At 41.6% G+C, this 19953-nt stretch overlaps 1 protein-coding gene across 6 annotated transcripts in view; it reads right to left on the reverse strand.

Annotated features, from left to right (window-relative positions):
• The window catches only part of SLC38A6 (solute carrier family 38 member 6), a 67264-nt gene that overhangs the window by 33296 nt on the left and 14015 nt on the right, over positions 1-19953 (reverse strand). For all 6 annotated transcript variants that reach the window (XM_061612404.1, XM_061612402.1, XM_061612406.1 and 3 more), the window contains 3 exons: positions 18532-18584; positions 17693-17732; positions 1598-1676 (listed from right to left, as the gene is read on the reverse strand). In XM_061612404.1, the coding sequence (XP_061468388.1) occupies positions 1598-1676; positions 17693-17732; positions 18532-18584 (172 nt within the window). The remainder of the gene's footprint in view (positions 1-1597; positions 1677-17692; positions 17733-18531; positions 18585-19953) is intronic.

The following is a 19953-nucleotide window of genomic DNA, read 5'->3' on the forward strand; positions in this document are numbered from 1 at the left end:
GCCAAAGTTGAGTAGAAATTAAAAGAAAGAGAGAAAATAATCAAAATACAGCAAATGCTTAAGATCTAAAAACTAGTCCCCTGCTGCCTCCCCCCCATAATCAAAAACACCTTTTTCTTTCTTTCAAAAAGAGTCTACTAAAAATGTTGTGCATTAACCTACAGTTCAAGGAGTATGCTAAGAGTTCAAATTCACTGAAACCAAGAGATTGGAAAGCCAGGCAAAGGACACCCTGGAGCTATTGTAGGAGCAGGGGCAACCACAATCTATTCAAAACAAGAGCAAGCTATTCCGATGTTGGAACATTTTTCTCAGTACACTGAACCACATTTTTTTTTGTTTTGAGTCAGATCTAAAGATGAAGTGAGCACAGCCGCAGAGCCAAATTGGAGGAATTATAAAACAAATATGAAAACTGGCACAATTCCCAAAGACAAGTCCAATAACTACTCAGCGAAAACAAAAATATTTAAAATTTCACTAACTGCCAGATTTTGCTTTGTGGTTTGAAAAAATATGTTAACATGGTAACATGACAGCAGTAGTTCAAACATTTCAGCCTCAGTCACAGGCCTGATTCTCATGTTTTAAGTTTGGTGTGATTTCTTTGCCACATAATGGCTTTTACAGATGACAGAAACCCATCAGACACTAGAGTTTGTCATAGTGAGGTAAAACTGGTTCCTGTCATGTGAGAAAATATTCTCAACTCAGTTTTTTGTGTGCAAAAAATGATGTGGTCAAGCCACCTCGTGAAGATGGCAGATATGTAAAAACAAACAATAATGTGTATCTTGGGGATGACTCAGAAAGGCCAAGGAATCTTTGGCAGCTTTGAAGTGGAGTTCCACAATTCATCTACAGGACAATTAAGACAGAGATATATCAGTCCTCCAGTTAGAAAATCCAGTATTTCAGGGTTTTTCATTGGGGGGGGGGGAGCAGAGAATCAGTGGAATTCTGTCAAATCAAGCAGGCAGATCACTGGACTTTGCCTCAGAATAGCTGGTGTTGAAACCCACTTTAACTACAGCTTATGACCAGCAGAATCCACTGCTCTGGAGTTATCACTTCAGAGACAGTATGAATATTTGAATGATTTCCGTATGTTAAGAAACTTCCTAAACATGGAAAGATAGCATTTCAGCATAGCCTTCCCCTTGATAGTCTAGTTTTCCATGTGTAGGGATGGGTGTGTGTGTCTGTTTGAATTCATGCATGTAACCTCCTTCCATTTGCAGCCTGAAACAGTAAAATCCAAGAAATGTGCTACCACTTGGTTCTGCTGATTGTGAAAGCCTGTCCTAAGAATTATTCCTCATTTGGCACAAATAAAAAATTACTATTTTTATGTGAGCTGCAGATGTAAATATGCTGACAACAAGCTATGACTTGCAGGTTCCTATTAATCACTGTGGGCTCAATCAGCAAGGCACTGCATTTGTGAGCAGTAACACACATTTGGACTGCACAGGTGCAGGGATTTGCAAGGTCCTGTCTCTCTCTTTTTCACCTGGAGAACAGCAAGAAGCATTGTGGTCCCTGTGTTTTAGAAGAATTGCCTTTATTTCCCCTTGTAGGATGATTTTCTCCTTACCTATTGTGGTCTCCACTCAGGAATCCTGCAATGGCACCAGGAAGTTCAGACTTAATAATGAGAAGATAAGTTGACATGGCTGAAAACACAAAACCAACCATTAATGGAGTTAGAACCTTGATATCTCTAGGCCACTGGTCCTCAACCGTTGACCATACTGTCTGGGGATGATGGGAGTTGTAGTCCAACAACTGGGGACTCAAGGTTGAAGACAGTGCTCTAGGCAAATTGTAATTAGTACTGCTACTACAGAGTATTGAGGAGACGAAGACCCCTGTGCCTCACTGAAGTATATGGTACAGCATACATAACTCTATTTGCCCTCTTCACATACTTCAGAGAAAAACTTGTACATCTAAAGGTAAATACATACAGTACAAATGTAAGTCAAAACTACTGCAGAAGGTTCACTATCTTTGGAAGGACCTCACACAAAGAAAATGTATAGAATGGATTAAGCAGAAAAAAAGACTAAAATGAGAAGCAGTTGAGGTTTGGAGTCCTGCAAAACTATGTTGTGTTTTCAAATTTGATGTGAACTATTTGGAATTCTACTTTCAACCTAGGCCCCAAAAGTAGGGATACAGCAGGGTCTTGCTCCAATTCTTTCTGTTTTACTAGAATCATAAAGTTGGAAGGGGCCTATAAGGCCATCGAGCCCAACCCCCTTCTTAATGCAGGAATCCAACTTAAAGCATACCCGACAGGTGGCTGACGAGCTGTCTCTTGAAGGCCTCCAGTGTTGGAGAACCCACCACCTCCCTAGGTCACTGGTTCCATTGTTGCACACTTCTAACAGTTAGGAAGTTTTTCCTGATGTTTAGTTGAAATCTGGCTTCCTGCAACCTGAAGCCATTATTCTGTGTCCTGCACTCTGGGATGATCGAGAAGATCCTGGGCCTCCGCTGTGTGACAACCTTTCAAGTAATTGAAGAGTGCTGTCATATCTCCCCTCCTCTTCTCAAGGCTAAACATGCCCAGTTCTTTCAGTCTCTCCTCATAGGGCTTTATTTCCAGTTCCCTGATCATCCTCGTTGCCCTCCTCTGAACCCGTTCCAGTTTGTCTGCATCCTTCTTAAAGTGTGATGTTCAGAACTGGGATTATTTATTATATAATGATAATTATGAAAATAAAATCAGACCGATGGGTCATCTAATCCAGCATTCTGTTTCCCCCAGTGTCCAAACAGATGCCCCAATGGGAAGCAGGACATCAAGACAAGAAAGAGCCCGCTTCTGTTTTGGTATCCAACAGCTGGCATTCAATATAGCCAAAGTGATTCGTTCCACCAGTACACATCACCCATCTTTAAGAACGTTGCCTTTATGCTTTCTCCTTTTTGATAGTTAAAACCAGTGCAGATGTTTGCAATGAGCAAAATAAATATGTCTATATGGGTTCTGCCAAAGACCTGAATTTTCAGGCTAAATCGTCCATTGCTGCCATTATGATAGGAAAGAACTAACTGGAATAAGGTTGTACACCCAACCCTCAGCCCAGAATTAGAATCAAATCACAAGGTGCTACAGAACTTCAGACTAGATGCTTAAGCCTTGATAGCCTTCTCCTCCGTGAATTTGTCTAATCCTTTTTTCAAGCCACCCACGTTGGTGGCCATCACTGCCTCCTGTAGGAGTGAATTTGCACAGTTTAATTATGAGCTGTGGGAACAAGTACTTTCTTTTGTCTGTCCCGAAACTTCTAGCATTTAGCTTCATTGTATACCTACAAGTTGTAGCATTATGAGAAACGGAGAAAACTTTTCTTTATCCACATTCTCCACAGTATCCATAATTGTATACACTTCTATCATGTCACCTTTTCAGGGCTGGCACCAGACTACCCTAGTCCCCTGTAGTCATTCTCCCCGATACTCCCTTCTGACGCAGGTGGCGCAGGCTTATATAGGCCCACCTGCCTCATCTACCTCCCATGTCACATCAGTGTGCTAACACGCTGTGTGCACATCCTGCCATCACCCAAGAAGATGGCAGGGGTATCCCTCCATATCCCTGCCGCCATCTTGCGTGATAGGCATGTGCACAGAGTGCTGATGCAGGAGGTAGATGGGGCGAGGGGGCCTATTTAAACCCGGGCCGTCTGCATCGGGGTGTGTGTTGCCCCTCCTCCATTATCCGTGGCAGCATTGGGTCACTGTGTGCGATTTGCCCAACGACCCGATGCCTGTGCAGATCGCGGAGCTGGAGCTCAATCCTCCCAGCCTAAGGAGGGCCCCTTCTGGGCTGGCCCTCGACCAGAGCCCAACCTGGTCAACTGCTGGCACCAGGCCTGTACCTCCTACTCGCCTTTTCTGTAAACTAAAAAGCCCCAAATGCTGCAGCCTCTCTCATAGGGTAGTTGCTGCATCCCCTTGACCATTTTGGTTGCCCTTTTCTGAACCTTTTCCAAATCTACTATACCCTTTTTGAGGTAAGGCAACCAGAACTGTATACAATATTCCAATGCGGACACACCATCCATTTGTATAACGGCATCCTATCTGAGCAGCTAGCACATACTCACTAGCACAGAGTCAAAATGTTGGTGCTTCCTAAGGAAGGAGACATTGGGGCTGTTTCATTCCATGTTATCCCAGCTTCCAATTTGGCCAGTAAGAGATAACTGAGAGGAAGAGAGGAAAGGCTGTCCTCCTCCCCCACCACTTCCTCCATTCCCTATTTCTTTCTCTTCCTCATAGTTCCCTAAACCGTCTCCAGTTCCCACCCCCACAGCTGTTGGAGACTCCATGGCAACTTTGGCTAAGTAACTCATTACTTTCTCCCATGTAAGTGAACTGATGCTATTTACACCATTGTGGGAAGGTTTTGTGGGACACTGTTGTGGCAGAGGCAAATGTGATCTCAACACTGGGGGGAGGGAAGTCTTCACCATGGGGACAATGGAGAGGTTGCTGCAGTAGAGGCCCGCTTCTCTGCCCTGCCTGTCCTAATGAAGATACTTTTACAAGTGTATTAATTACACACTCAAAAACATTGATTTGATTTATATTCTGCCCCATTTAGTACTGAATTGTGTTCTGTACTTTGTGCTGAAAAAACAACATTTTAAATAACTGGAAAGGTATTCTTGGGTATGACCAAGTCATTTACTAATGTGGTTTTTTTTTGGACAACAAAAATAAAAATGTAACACATTTCGGTAAAGCTCATTATTAATATCAATCACATTAAAAAGAGTGGGAAGGTAACTACAGAATTCTGCAGCCCTGAAATAGTTAAGATTACAATTTTTGAAGTGAAGGAATGTGGCCTCCATAAAGAAAAGTGGATTGCATTAATCCAGAGTGGCATATACCTACAGCAAGGTTAAATTAAAAACAGTTGTGAGGTCACTAAATAAGGAAACATTCACTTCTTTGTATTGAGATACTCAGGTTTTTCCAATAGAGGCTGGCCTTCCCTGTTGAATAAGGCATGGGGAGATATTTTATTTGGTGTCTCTAATTTAATTCCCTTTTTAAAAAGTAAATTTGATGGAGTGTTATAAGGTCATGTAATCTGAAAACCACTAGCATGACTACAGGACAGTAATCAAGATGCATTTTCTGATGGTGACCTATAGATGCCAAAGCATGAAGGGGATTTAAAAAAAAAATCCTTGCCAAGAAATTGAAACTTCTTCTGTATCAAAACTAAAAATTTATGTCTCATTTCCACTGAGCAGCTACATTTTGCACATCTGGAATTGAGAGATCGGGTATTTATCTCTTCCACAGTTGTTTTTTTAAAAGTCACATTGGTAAAATCAAGAAGAAAAAAAACACAACTAATTTCCAGATCAGATTTCCTGCTAATATACAACTTGTCACTCTTTCCCATGCACTTATTTTACCCTCTGGCTAACCATTTGATCATTTTTATCCTTTGTTGTTTGATTGACTCTTTTGTGTCCTAAATAGCAGAGCTACTTCTTTGAATACCACCCTCCAAAAAGCTATCCAATCATCTCTGTTACATTTGGGTGCCTTTATACAAACTAAAAAGAAATGAACATCCCCCCCCCCTCATCTACTGTTCCTTGTCTTCCTTCAGGCAATAAAGAAAATGGACGCCGTGTTCAATGAATATATTTATACCCTGAAGTTTTCACAAGATAGGGATCTCTCTCCTGGCAGCTCATGAGAAAACAATACAATTCAGAGGTGTGCTTTATCCCGAGTTTAAAAGGTTAAGCTATGGGATTGCCTCCCCCCAATACATTTAAGCACTGAAGGAACCTTTCACAGAAAAACCACCACCAAAAATAGTAATAGATGTTGGAAGAAGAAATCTACAGCCATTTGAAGCAACCAATTAATGGATTGGGGGGGGGAGAGTACCAAGTCTGTATACACTTGAATTGTTTATACAAATTAATTACGATGCACATAGTTACAACATTAGTGCTTAAAAAAAATCACACTACATCTGTTGTTGGGCCTGTATTTCTAGTTGTCAGCTGAAGTGTGGTCAGAAAAGAGCTTCCCTGTCTGCCTAAGCTTAAATAGCAATTCTGCCTGCATTTCCACAGCCGAGTAACTCAATTATCAATGATGGATAACTGTAGAAATTAGCTCCTGCTTAGAGATACTTAAACTGATTTACAGCTCTTCCCTTCCTCAAGGGCTCTCAGGCAGGAATTTTAAAAGATACTGGCATTTGACTGGTTGCTGCTGGACAAAATGGCCTCCTGGTCTGGTTCTCGTGTACCTGAGCTTCACAGTGAGTGAAACCACCCCACTTCCTATACACATTTCTGGGTAGACATGAAAACGTGAGGGTTGCCCATCATTTCCCCTATTAGATGTCAGGGCTAGCACACTCCACCTTGGAAACTTTCTAACCCCATGCTAGCTTTCATGACATGAGGTGAAGGTATTCTGCAAAAGACCACAGGCACCCCCATGTTGCAGTGCCATTGCTGAAGTCGGGTTCTGGTGTCTATTTTTGTGGTGCAAGCTGGGAAAGGGAGTTAACACTTGCCAAGAGGAACCTGGAAGTTTAAAGTAGCTTCCACACGCAGCCCACACATATCCAGCAGTCTTAGCATAAGCAAAGATCTGACAGACACACAGAGCCCAACCCCCTGCTCCTTTTCTCCTCCCTCAATTCTGCAATTGGGGCATTCAAATGCTAGGCTTGTTGCACTTCACTCCTAGTAATTGGGAATACATTCACCATTCCTCAAGTGGATAGGAGCCAACCGAACACTATGCCCAAATGTGGTATCAATTAGACTTGTCAGTCATCTTCTTTCCCAATGCGGCTGAAGGCCAGAATGTCTGCCTTCTCGTTTACTATTTAGAATACTAAAGTGGTTGGTGTGGATGGGGTTGGGCTTCCTATGTCACTCCCTTCAAGCAGCCCAAACACTGACTCCATATAAAGCACATCCAACAAGCATTATTTCAGTGGAGATGCAGACAACCTTCTGGTGACTCACTCATGCTGTGATCAGCTTATCACTGCTTCTGCATTTTTTGAAATCAAAAACACTGACTGGGGAAAAAAAAAAAAACATTAAGTGCAACCTTCACCCTCTCTGTGTCCCAAAGCGTCTTAGATGCCTCAACTATGTTTTTAAAGCACCGCAGCACTTTTTGTTTTGGAATCATCAGAACACAATTGCAACTGCCCACAGTGCCTCTCCTGATCCATGAAGGCTGACAGAGGCAGCTGTGGGACCTCAAAGGTGCCCTTACCTATCTGTACACCATGTGGCTGAGCTGTGTGTCATGTACAAGGACCCTAGCTGAGATTAACAGTGGGAGCAACCCAGAAAAAAACACATGCACGGCAGTGGCCAGAAATTAGGGGAGAAGTGTCTGTGAGGTTGCATTACCACAATAAGTAACCCTACCACATTAATTATATTCATTTGTCTTTACTGGAGACGCTGCCTGTGGCCATGATGAATCTGGGAGCTAATTCATGGGCCACATTGTATGGTCACTGCCAGGCTCTGAAGAAGTCTGTAAGACAGTCAGGGAAGTCTTATATCTGGCCACTTTTCATAACAATGCCAAATTATAACCAAAATATAAGAAATGAAACTGAAAATAAAATTGTTGTTTCCTATATGAATCTTCATCAATACTTTACCACAAAAGACTGTTAAGGGGCAAGTTTTTATTTTATTTTTTGCTATTTTTACTGCCAAATTGCAGGACAAATAAAAATTGTACATTTTTTTAAAAAAATGTGAATGTGACAAAGTATATGTATCATATAAGTACAATCATTAAGGAGTCAGAATTGCCTGCAGTTCCTGCTGAATGTATCCTTAGTCCAGTGGCTGAACTGAGCTGCAGTCCAACACAAGGTGGGTTTTGTTTCTAAAGGTTCATGATCAGAGTCTTGGCCCAAACCTCTCCTAACCACTCTGTCCACAGACAAGAGATCAGTGCCAAACCATCCGTTTGGTGACAAAAGGAGAATACGTGTTTGTGAGCTTAAGAGAGTTGTCAGAGAGTTCATGGGATTAGTCTTCCCTTGCTGAAGGGCTGGCACGACACCCTTAAAAATATCCGGTGGTTGGAAAGAATGAACCTCATTCCCTCTGGCTAGTTGTTCCTAACCAACCAGTTCAGTTTATGACACTGTTATTAAGAAGGAAATTCATCTTTACAGGGCTTCATGGAATAGGCTAACAGAGCACGTTACAAAATTTTATTTGAGGTGAGGGTGATATGGAGACTTCTAAAATCTATTTTTCCTACTAATCATCACTTACTCAGCATTTTTAATTTTCAGAGTGCTTTGCCCTCACTGTGGTTGCCTCAATCAATGCTACTCCTTTTCTTACAGATGGGGAAGTGAGGCTGATATTTTCATGCTCCAGTCCAGTTCACACAAATGGCAGACTGTGTCCTAAGTATCTACCAAGAGCACAATGCAGTACCCTAAAGTGCAAGTAATTGAGGTCTGGTAAACCCAAAACACATATTCCAACAGCTTTGCAGGAATCTTGCACTACAGGTGGGTCCGGGTCTCTCTGGGAGCTGTTGCAGATCCCCAGGAAAATGAGTTTTTCCAGGGGCTGGTCATCATGGCAGCAAAGTAGCATATGTAGATCTCACTGGGTATCTGGAGCTGGGTTGGACATGTTGTAAGCCAGTGAATTTGGGGACTTTCCTACCATTCATGCCATCAGTAGGACAAGATAATTAGGCCACCCAGAGGCTTTTCGCTACCAAAGTATAACCCTTGGTAACTAATCACTACTTTAATGACTGTGCTGAATAACTAAAGAGATGAAAAATATACCTTTTCCTATTCCACAAAGCAATTTGAGCTTTCTGAGTGGGGACACCAAAATCTGTATTTTTAATTTGTATTCCATTTCTATACCATCTATACTGACATTCAAGTATCATACTTCATTTCTACATATAAAGTTTATCCTTAGTTCAGGTTTCAGGGCATGTTTTGAAAGTATATAGCTACCTGTTACTTTTTGCTGCCTGCAAAGCCCTGTCTCCGCCAACCCACAAACACACAGTTTTGAAATTGAACTAGTTGAAATTTGCTCAGACAATTTCCCAAAGATACGCAGAGCTATCTGTAATTTTGTGAGAAAAAAATCCTAAAAGTAGGAACAGTGCATATGCTTATGCAAAGGCAGAAATCCTATTGGGAACTATTGTTATTGTTGTTGTGTGCCTTCAAATCGATTACGACTTATGGCGACCCTATGAATGAGCGACCTCAAATAGCATCTGTTATAAACCACCCTGTTCAGATCTTGTAAGTTCACGTCTGTGGCTTCCTTTATGGAATCAATCAATCTCTTGTTTGGCCTTCCTCTTTTTCTACTCCCTTCTGTTTTTCCCAGCATTATCGTCTGTTCTAGTGAATCAGGTCTTGTCATGAAGTGTCCAACGTACGATAACCTCAGTTTCATCATTTTAGCTGCTAGTGATAGTTCTGGTTTAATTTGTTCTAACATGCAATTATTTGTCTTTTTCGCAGTCCATGGTATGTACAAAGCTCTCCTCCAACACCACATTTCAAATGAGTTGATTTTTCTCTTATCCACCTTTTTCACTGTCCAACTTACCTTTATCAATTTATCTTTAACTTTATCACTGTCCAACTATAGGGAAATTTAAAAGAGCCCAACCCATAGGCAAACTAACAGAACTATAACACCAAAGGAACACCTATCTACAATGGAATACACATTGTAGTACTAATGAAAATGGTTTATCTAGACCCAGTTGGACTACAAGCCCAAAAGTGCTGCTTTTTATTAAACCCATTTCTTCTCGCGTTATTTCCTCTACACATTCCTGCTAATCAATATACATGGATAAAATAACACAACCAGCAGGCACATTCATGGTTTCTCTTTTGTAAAAGCCTTCCTGCTCTTAACTTTTATTTAAAAAAAATATCTGGACTTCTCCCTAAACTTTAAATATAACACATAATTGGTTTTAATGGCCCTGAATTGTTCAGCTAGGAATGGAGATGGCAAACCTGCCCTTAATTAAAGCGGAGCTGGAAATCCTCAATTTAAAACAATAAGGGTAATTAGCTTTCAAGCCAAACATAAGCTGCTGTAGGGTGAGCACTCAAATTAGTCTAAATCCCTTTGTAAACAATCTACACTTGTGGAAAATACAAAAGTCACTTAAAAGATTAATTCAGGAAGATCTTTACCAAGAAATGGATGCCCCATGGCAGGAAATTTGCTCCCACTTTAGGTGTCTGCTTATTTCAAATGTGTTTGGAAAGTATGTACTGTGGTGACAGAAGAGGCTATATTACTGGCTTTCTTCCCTGTATTTGCCTTTCTAATTCCTTGGATTAGCACTTTTTAAAACAAATCACACACACCCAATCTTTCCTGCTTGATGGGACGACTGCTAGGAGTCCCTGATCTATGCAGGGATTGCCCTGTGCCATCCTTCGCACAGCAAAGTTAATAAAGGTACAATGTTTAAGTATTTTAAATATTCAACTGTAATTGCTAGACCCATTCCACAATGTTTTGTGCCATTCCTCCACTTCATCCTGTAACAGCCTTGCAACTTCCCATACAAATGGCTAATCTACTTGTCCACACTTGTCCCCAGATAGTTATTTACATCACATTAATGGCAAGGGGGACGGTATGGGGGGGGGAGAAAGGGAGGAAACAATTTTTTATCCAATTTACAAAAGCTTCCCTGCTTGGTTTGAGCCAATTTTCACTTGTCACAAGGAACCTGGCAAGTAGATATATACAAATCTGTTCTACACCCCATTTTACAAAAAAACAAACAATAGTAGAGGGGATATGCAACAACACAGTCAGAAATCTAAAAGGTTTTGTCAAAGACCTCGAAGGATCTGAGCCAAACCACTGGAAGGGCTTGGTTTCTCATTCCTCCACATTACCCTTTCTCTCATGGCCAAATCCGATATATAAGCAGACTATTTGTAGCAGAGAAGTTTCTCCATTCCCATGCCATGAATTTGAGACACTCATGCAGGAGGAAAGCTTGTTGAAGTAGCATTTTCTCATATGTAGAGTTCTCACGTATGCCCAGCCATTCCACCAATACTCCAAAACAGACGGACAACTTCCAAGCCAACTTAACTTGGTCATCTTTGCCAACATGGAGCAAAACACCAGTGCAGATGTTTCCGGGGATTGGGTAACAAAACTGTCAGGGCTGAAACATCATTTCTAATTCCTAGATGCCAGCACACATTTGCATGAGGTGCCTGGGATCTTTCTAGCCCAAAGAAATGTCTCTACACAAACCTTTCCAAAAACAGAACACAGCACAAGAAGCTGGAGGGTCGAGAAGTCGCTACAGCCCCATCTGTTCTACAGAAATTCCCCACATATAGAGGAAGGCTAGGACTGGGGAGGGCAGCTATGAGAGAACTAGAAAAGGTCCTCAAATGCAAAGATATATCACTGAACGCTAAAGTCAGGATCATTCAGACCATGGTATTCCTGATCTCTATGTATGGATGTGAAAGTTGGACAGTGAAAAAGCAGATAAGGGAAAGATCAACTCATTTGAAATGTGGTGTTGGAGGAGAGCTTTGCGCATATCATGGACCGTGAAAAAGACAAATAATTGGTTGTCAGAACAAATTAAACCAGAACTCTCCTCCAACACCACATTTCAAATGAGTTGATTTTTCTTTTATCTGCTTTACCATCCGTAAACAGGGTGGTTTACAACAGATGCTACTGTAGGTTGCTGATTCATAGGGTCACCATAAGTCGTAATCGACTTAAAGGCACAAAACAACAACAACCCACCACCTCAAGAGTCTTGCGTTCTTGGTGTAATAACTCTCAGGATGTGAAGAAGCAAGCACAGCAATATACCTCTACTTCACCCAACATCTACATAAAGTTCTGTTTGCACAGGAAAATCCAGAGTTAAAGGGTAAAATCAGCAACGTAAAGAAGAAATGATTTGCAAGCAATCAAGCCACTCTCTGGACTACTACAGAGATGACTCTAGTTACAGACTTGCAAACAAAACTCGGCATAAACTTAGCACAATTGGTTTTAAGATACCCTTCCTCCCACCCCAGGTCAGGAATTGTACTGCTCTCTACTTTTTCCTTGTTTTGTTATCGCAAGAGCTCGCCCCAGCCCTTTCCTGGAAAATGTTTCAGATACAGCTCTACTCTGAATGACCAGCAGATGGAGTGGCAACAGTGCTAAGGGCAGTATCTGCACCTTTATCTCCTAAAAAAAATCTCAGCACAACTAGGATTTTTCTGTCCTTTTCTCAAGGAAATAAATATATACAGCTCCTGTTTCAAATCCTTTTGTTTCTTCAAGCGTAGAAGGAATCTTGAAAAGCTGGAGTGAACTGCAGATCCTTAATCAGGTCTAAGGCCTGGAGATGCAAAGCTCACTCAATGCTGTATTTTAAATGGCCTGGTAATATTACACACACATGTATTTGTTAGTGGCTCAGCAGAATCCCTTCTGCAGCGACTGCTGAAATTGTTAAATTGGGGTTGGCAGAAAGTAGACTAGGATCTACTGGGAGTTCATTGGACGGCTTCTGCCTTTCAACTGTTTAACACTAGGAACAACGATTTTTCCCATATCAAGATTTTAGAATCCCTGCTCAGTAGTAACTCAGACGTAGATTTGTATATGCAGGCCACTGCAATGCGTGGCTCAGAGGCTGTGATAGGGAAATTGGCTCTGCCTTCTTGGCCACAGTTTGGGTTCTGGCTCTTACTTTTTCAGGTGCCGGTTTGCTGCCACCTCCGGTAAGACGCCCTCCGGCTTTCTCCCCTCGATTGAACTTTAAACACCCTGTAATTCTGCTTATAACGAGCCCCGGAAATTTTATCTCTATGGCCGTGGGAGCCAAGAGCAGTTGAATTCCGAAACTACTATTCTATTACATTCCATTCCTGCTTTAGCAGCTTTCTCGAGATAAGAAGCCGGTTCTCTGTTTCAGAGTGGGCGTCTTCTCTGTTTTTACACTGGAAGGCGCAGCTTTTTGAGATTGTATTAGGTTTAATAATTTTAAGTCTGCAACCCTGACCTTGATATTAAGGAGTTGTATTATTTAGTGAAGAGCCCCTCAGTTCGGAAAGGCCAAGGGCGGCAGAGCGAAAGTAAAACTTTGTAAGAAAGGAATCCTAAAAGGGAACTTACTATCGCTGGGGACCGTCTTACAACTTTAACCTCAAAGTTCTTTCCTGAGCTGGTGCAAAATGGTTTATACAAGGAAGAAATGCCAGGAGCTTGGCATATCTCCTTGGGTGGAGGAGTCCTTGCCAGCTAATCAGCAAGCGAAGATTACTCAGTATTTCCCCTTTAAGTCAGAAAACTCGTCTATCTCATCTGTTCAGCCGAACGCTCAGAAGGCTAGCCCCCTACCGGAAAGCTCCTACGACTGGTCATTAGACTATCATTTGTCAAATAAACCATTCAGAGATGCTTTAGGTGCCAAAAGCCTGGCAGAGGAACTACTTGACGCGGGCTATAATTGCTCTCTCGGCTCGAAAACCGATGGATTCCCCACGGAGGTGATTACCATCAATTTGATCCAGGAGCCCCAGGAGCCCCTCCCCGTGAATAACCCCACGAATAAGTCTATGACCAATTCGACTCCATCTGGATCTAAAACACTCTCCTTTGGGTGGGGCGCGCTAGTGATGGAAGAACTGGAGTTAGTCAAAGCGTATATGGCTGAAACAAATAGCTTGCTAACTACGCTGGTTCAGGCTATAGGACCGATTCTCTGTGAGAAATCCAAAGACCCTGGCCCACCTTCTGGCTCTCTAACTAGCACTGATCTGTCCAACCAGGCACCTAGGTGGAAAGGCAAGGTTGCCGCGATGTACCAGTCTGCTAGAAAACCCAAAAAATGGAAGAACGTTAAAAATCCTAAATCTGGCCCGGCAAGGAAAATGAATTTTAAACCATTAATGAAACTGCTGGACTCTCCTATCTGCCAACAATTAACAGTCCAGCATAACCCTACTAAAGAACGAAAAAAAGCTGCTCCAAAAAAGGGCCTACCCCAGAAGGAGGGAAACATAATTTCTCCACAAGGTCAAGGTAGAGTAGCCCCAATGGGAAGTCTCCCGCTCTTACCGGCTGAGCAGAGGCCAATCGCTCTTCCATCTCTAAATACTGCAAGCCCCCAAAGATCAACTTCTTGGAAATTAAAATTGATCCGAGAAAAGCTTGCGGTTACGTGCCTCCCGTGGGTGCCTGGTTCCTGGCCTCTAACCCTGAGCATACCGCACTTGGACACCTGCCTTAGGCCATTTTTGCTGTCTTTTCAAAGCTCAAATTACATCAAGCGTATGATCAACTTGTCTTCCAATGTGAATTGCTGGCGACTCATTATTACATTTCAAACTCCCTTTATTGCTAATCAGATTTTCAACGCCAGGGAGAAGTTAAGGAAGCAAGGCATTGTGGTACAACGCTACTTTATGAACATGTCCCCCCCTAAACTGCTATTCAATCACCCTGACAAACGGCTCGGTGTCGGTGGCGCTATGTCAGAGGCGCCTTCTAACAGCTTATTAAATCACGAGTCTCTGCTTGTTTGCGACCCCAAAGTCTACCAGCAACACTCGGCCTCTAGGCCTGTCCTAGAGATAACATCCTTGCTACAGGAGGGGTTTGAGCCAGAAGAATTACTCCAGTAGTAAGTCTGAAACGGCCCTTTCCCCTTCCAATCTCTTTTTAAAAATTTGCAAGCATTATCAGCCAAATGGGAAGGAAATATTTTAAACACAAGACAAAATCTGGTCAAATACAGAGTAAGATCCAATGCTGTTGTTCAACTCGCACAACATAACTTCCCTTCCTTTTACTTTCCTGGATAGCCACCCCATCCCACCCCCGGCCATCAAAATCTGCTCTAGAGGATTAGGACACCTTCCAAAGTAGATTTTGGGGGCATGCGAGGGACAGATTTGGGGAAAATTCTGCTTCTTCTCCTATTCAGAGGAGGAGAAGCGGAAGTCCCATTGCACAACTAAAACGCCACTTGCACATCACTAGATACAACCAGGAAGGCTCATCCAGTTCAGCATCCTGCTTCAAACAGCGGCCAAGCAGTTGCCTCTGGGAACCCCTTTAAGCAGGCTACAAATGAAACAACCCTCCCACATGGCTTACCGCCTAGCACCTGTAATTTAGAGGCTGCTAAACATTGAGAGATGCTCCATGTATTTGTTTAATCGCCTTGTAAAGCGTGGTGCAGAGTGGTAAGTGGCGGTAACGCAGCCAAAGCTCTGCTCACGGCCGGAGTTCGATTCCAACAGAAGGAGGAAGTCGAATCTCCGGTACAAGGGGTCGAGGTCCACTCAGCCTTCCATCCATCCGTGGTCGGTAAAATGAGTACCCGGCATATGCTGGGGGGTAAAGAAAGGCCGGGGAAGGAACTGGCAATCCCACCCCATATATACGGTCTGCCTAGTAAACGTCACAAGACGTCACCCTAAGAGTCGGAAACGACTCACACTATAAGTGCGGGGACACCTTTACCTTTTTAAAGCCACCTAAGGCAGTAGCTGTCACCAGATCTTGTGGCAGTGAATTCTATAAGTTATGCATCATGTGAAAGAGTACATATCATTCTGAACCTAGTGCCGTTCAATTTCATTACAGCATTAATAGTTTTATAAACCTGTAACACAAACAGCCCAATCCTTTCTACTCAGAGTGTTGATTGACTAGCCCTTGTGACAACCACTAAGCCACCTCCCCAACTGCCTGCGCAGTGCTGATTAGATGGCCCATGTAGCAAAAATTAGGGATATGTATTTATTATAGATGTAATCAGTCACATACAGACAAAAGAGTAAGACTGTCCATGTAATATCTGGATTATGTAAATATGGTTATCGCAAGAGGACTATCCTTTTATAGTGACTTTAATTTTATTTTGTGTGTGTGTGTGTGAGTTGTGTGTGTGTGTGTGTGTGTGTGTGTGAGAGAGAGAGAGAGAGAGAGAGAGAGAGAGAAATACACACACTTTGCAGCAGAAAAGTGTATATTCCTACGGAAAGACAGCGAAACAAGAACACCAAATGCTGAAGGATCACAGAAATTTCCATTCAAACGATGAATGTTATTTAAAAACTTGAAACAATATTTTCCAAGTGCAAATGCTGCTTCTTGAACTGATCAGTAATAGGAATTTTTGTCAGATATGTCTTTGGTTTCTGACAGCCAGGATTATTGTTGAGGATGGAATAAGTAGTTTGATAAAACCCAGTATGTAATAGCTCAGGCCTTTAGGGTTGCTCAGGAGAACTTTATTAAAAGTGACACACAATTAAGGTTATGAACTGTTGGGAGAGGAAAATAAGACTCAAATTTCCTTTGACCAGCGCGCTCTTGTACTAGGTCTGGCAAGCCCTTCACTGCTTATTCCCAACTTGTTTAATGACATTTATTTAGAGGTAAAGTAAAATAGGAAAAATAAAAAATTGTTTCTCACTATGTAATGTCACCCCATTACATATGAATGTATGAATAATCCTTAGTCACTGGCATTAGAGTGTTTATACTCCTGCCTGGAGTTAATATCAAGAGTTTATTGCACTTTAAAACATAGCCTGTTCTACAAAGGAGGATGCTAGACTGAATTCTGAAAGCAGGTAACCTAGTTCTAAGCATCTTTACAAGGAGAGAAATGATTGCGCAGCATGAGTTGAATTTATGAAGTCACTCAGTAACTTTCATATCTGGCACTTGGTCCTTCCAGTTTACATTAAGAATCTTCCTCACACAAAGCATACGGGAGCAACTTAACATGATGGCAGTTAAGTATCTATAGGTGTATTCATACCAACCTGCTCCCCTAGGATGTATGCAGCGAACAGCTGGTACTACTGACACCAAATCCCAGGTGGAGACATGAATCAGCACTCTGATTTTTAAAAGGGGAACTTGTTTCCTGCATTATATTCCGTTGACTGACTGAACAGACATCACACGGAAGAGCTACTGGCAGCTTAAAAAAGAACCTTTCCTGACCTGGCAGATTTGAAAGAGCTGCAGCAGAGCTGCCTGTCTTCAAATACAAGGCTGAAGATTGCACTTACTCAAGAGTAAATAGGCCAGGCTGAGGTGTTCACTCATGAGATCTCTGCTGCTGCTCCTTCTGGACATGAACTTGTCCATCAGGAGCAGCTGCAGCACATTCTAGATGAGGCAGAACAAGAAGGGACAGATTGCATCTCCTCTCCCCCTGGAAAGGACTGGTGTGAGCGGATAGGACAGAAGCACGATGTATTCTCGTTTAGTAGCCAAAAGGATTACGTAGAGAGCCAATTTTCCAATGGCTACACCAGCCTTGCCTAGGCAGGTAAATATATCTATGATCTGTAACAGAATACTGCTGAGGTGTCAATAAATTTAAGGGCAATAAAACAATTTCAAGCCGTTTTCATATTTAGAATAACTGGACCATGATGTGAATTGTGAGGATGCAAGACATGCATGGAGACAAGGCAGTCAACCATAGCTAGATCAAATTACTATCATTTCCCCCCATTCTTCCACACATATACTATATAACTGTTCTCAAGATAGCTCTGAAAGATCCTCAGTATTATTAATTCCTGTTTAACATTTCTTACCTCCCATGTTCTGTATAATGATTGTGCTGCCCACAAGAACCTACCAAAACAGCAAAGTATGTTAGGAAAAGTAGAAACATTATTCTGTGTCAGACCTAAATGATGTTTGTAACAAAAAGCAGAAGTAGTAATTAATGTTACAAGGGAAGATGTTGCGTGTCCGTATAGTACTGTGGAACAGAAGACAACAAAAGCCAAATCTTTCTACTGTCAGTATTTATTTTTTAAAATGTATAATTGAAAATACCAATGAAGTAAGCTCTGACTTGGGATTGCTTTTACAATATAACACTTGGAAACTGTGGAAGCACAATCCCAGGAAATTAATGAAATACACAGTAGCTCCTAGTTGAGCAACAGCTATAGCTAGATATCATTCATGCTCATTACAATGAAATTCAAATTAGCTATAGTCCTCCAAGTGATTATAGATTTCCAATGTTGCCTTTACAGATGAACAAGCTGCCCACCCTCCATAAGTTATATGCTAACACTCAGCAGCTCCACTGCTTGTATGAAGCTCTGTGCACAAAGAAGATGTAAGCTGGAGAAGTATGGATATCTTTAACTGATATTACATCGTGCTTTTAAATTGCTGCAACCCACCCTGAGACTTCTTGGTGAACAGCTATTGAGTAATAGAATGAATGAATGAATAAATAAAGACTACTAATTTGCATGCAGAGAATTCCACGTGCACACTGGAGCCCTGAAGAACTTTGGACCAGTAATTTAGAAACACATTGCTGCTTCCTTATAAACATGCTTACTGGGTCTATAATTTCTGTTAAAAATAGCAACAAACAAAAGGATTGAATAAAATAAAGTTTGGAAATTACCTTTCCTGGTGAGCCAAATGCAAAGAGACCAAGATCTTCATAGGAAGTAACAGCTGTTAGAAGTAAACAAATAATTCCAAATTAATATTCACTGGCAGATTACATATATTTTAATGCATATGTTAACAAGTACAAATTATTCTGCTATAAATCTATGTGCGGCTTCTTTCAAAAAACACACACACAAGGACTTAGATATGCTGATAGAAAAGGTTTTGTAGGGATAATTACAGTAGCCATGGAAGATGTCTAAAGTCACTAATTCCGTGGATTAGATAAGGCTGAACACTATATTACTGATGGAATGACAATTAAGTGCCAAATATTAAATCTAGCCAAAGGTAAGCTCTTTTAAGTCCCACTAATTTCATTAAGAGCATAAAGCACATACTTCACTCTCTAAAAACTGAACTTTCCTGGAATTGTGGATCATGCCCTTTGTGTTTATAAAAAGTGAAATTAGAGCTGTTGAGTACAAAGTTTCAAACTAATGATTCAAGTTTTATTTTTCTACTATTACAGAAACTAACATATTTACACTTGGGGCAAATTCACGAAAAAATTGCACTTGGCATGATACACACACATGCTGCACAACTGAGAGAAGCATTCTCTTGCAAGAGGGCTACTCAAATGAATGGTAGAGGCAAAGGAAATGGCAATCAGTTAGTGCAAGAGCGTGCAAGCTTTTACATTACATAGAACTCTTTGGCCCAATGAAGAATCCTGCTTAAAGGTTGGGTACTCCTGTACCCAACAGAAGTAACCCAATAGAAGATACCATCCTACTTTGCATCTCAATACTGGGGAGGGGGGAATCACACAAGAGGTAAAAAGGGACAACAGTATGAAAAAGTGTAGATCAACTATTGCTCAATGTCCCAGCTAAACCTTTTTGCCGTAACTTCCTGAAAAGCTTCAGGCCCCAAAGGAGTCCACTTTCTGCTCTCGGGTCTTCTATTCTCTGCTCACTCTGCCAGGCTCTGGTGAGGTATCTTGTTTTTTCTCACTGTTTTCAGTGTCCATCACATCCATTATTTTTCCCCAGATAAATCTGTGTTGGTTTACGATTGACTTGCTGTATTGACTTGCTGTTGTTGTGATTTTAACATTTGCTTATTGCATTTTAACTGCTGTTTTTTTAATAAGTTGACTTGACCAGTTTTATGGAAAAGCCATTATTTAAATAACTAATAACATAATAAAAAGTAACAATCAGACCCTACCTCGGTCGAACAAGAATATAGGCCGTGTGCAAGTGGAAGACAGGGAGCAGCAGCCTTGGAAAAGAATCAGGGAAAGCCAGAGAAGGAGCAGAGCCAGCTATGGCGAACAAAAGGAATAAGGAAAGAGAGAATAAACGTTTTCACACACGAAGCCCTGTCACTGGAAAAAGGCAGGCTAAGAAGTGGAGAAATGAAA

The sequence above is a fragment of the Rhineura floridana genome, chromosome 2 (genome assembly GCF_030035675.1).
Source record: "Rhineura floridana isolate rRhiFlo1 chromosome 2, rRhiFlo1.hap2, whole genome shotgun sequence".
Taxonomy (NCBI): Eukaryota; Metazoa; Chordata; class Lepidosauria; order Squamata; family Rhineuridae; genus Rhineura; species Rhineura floridana.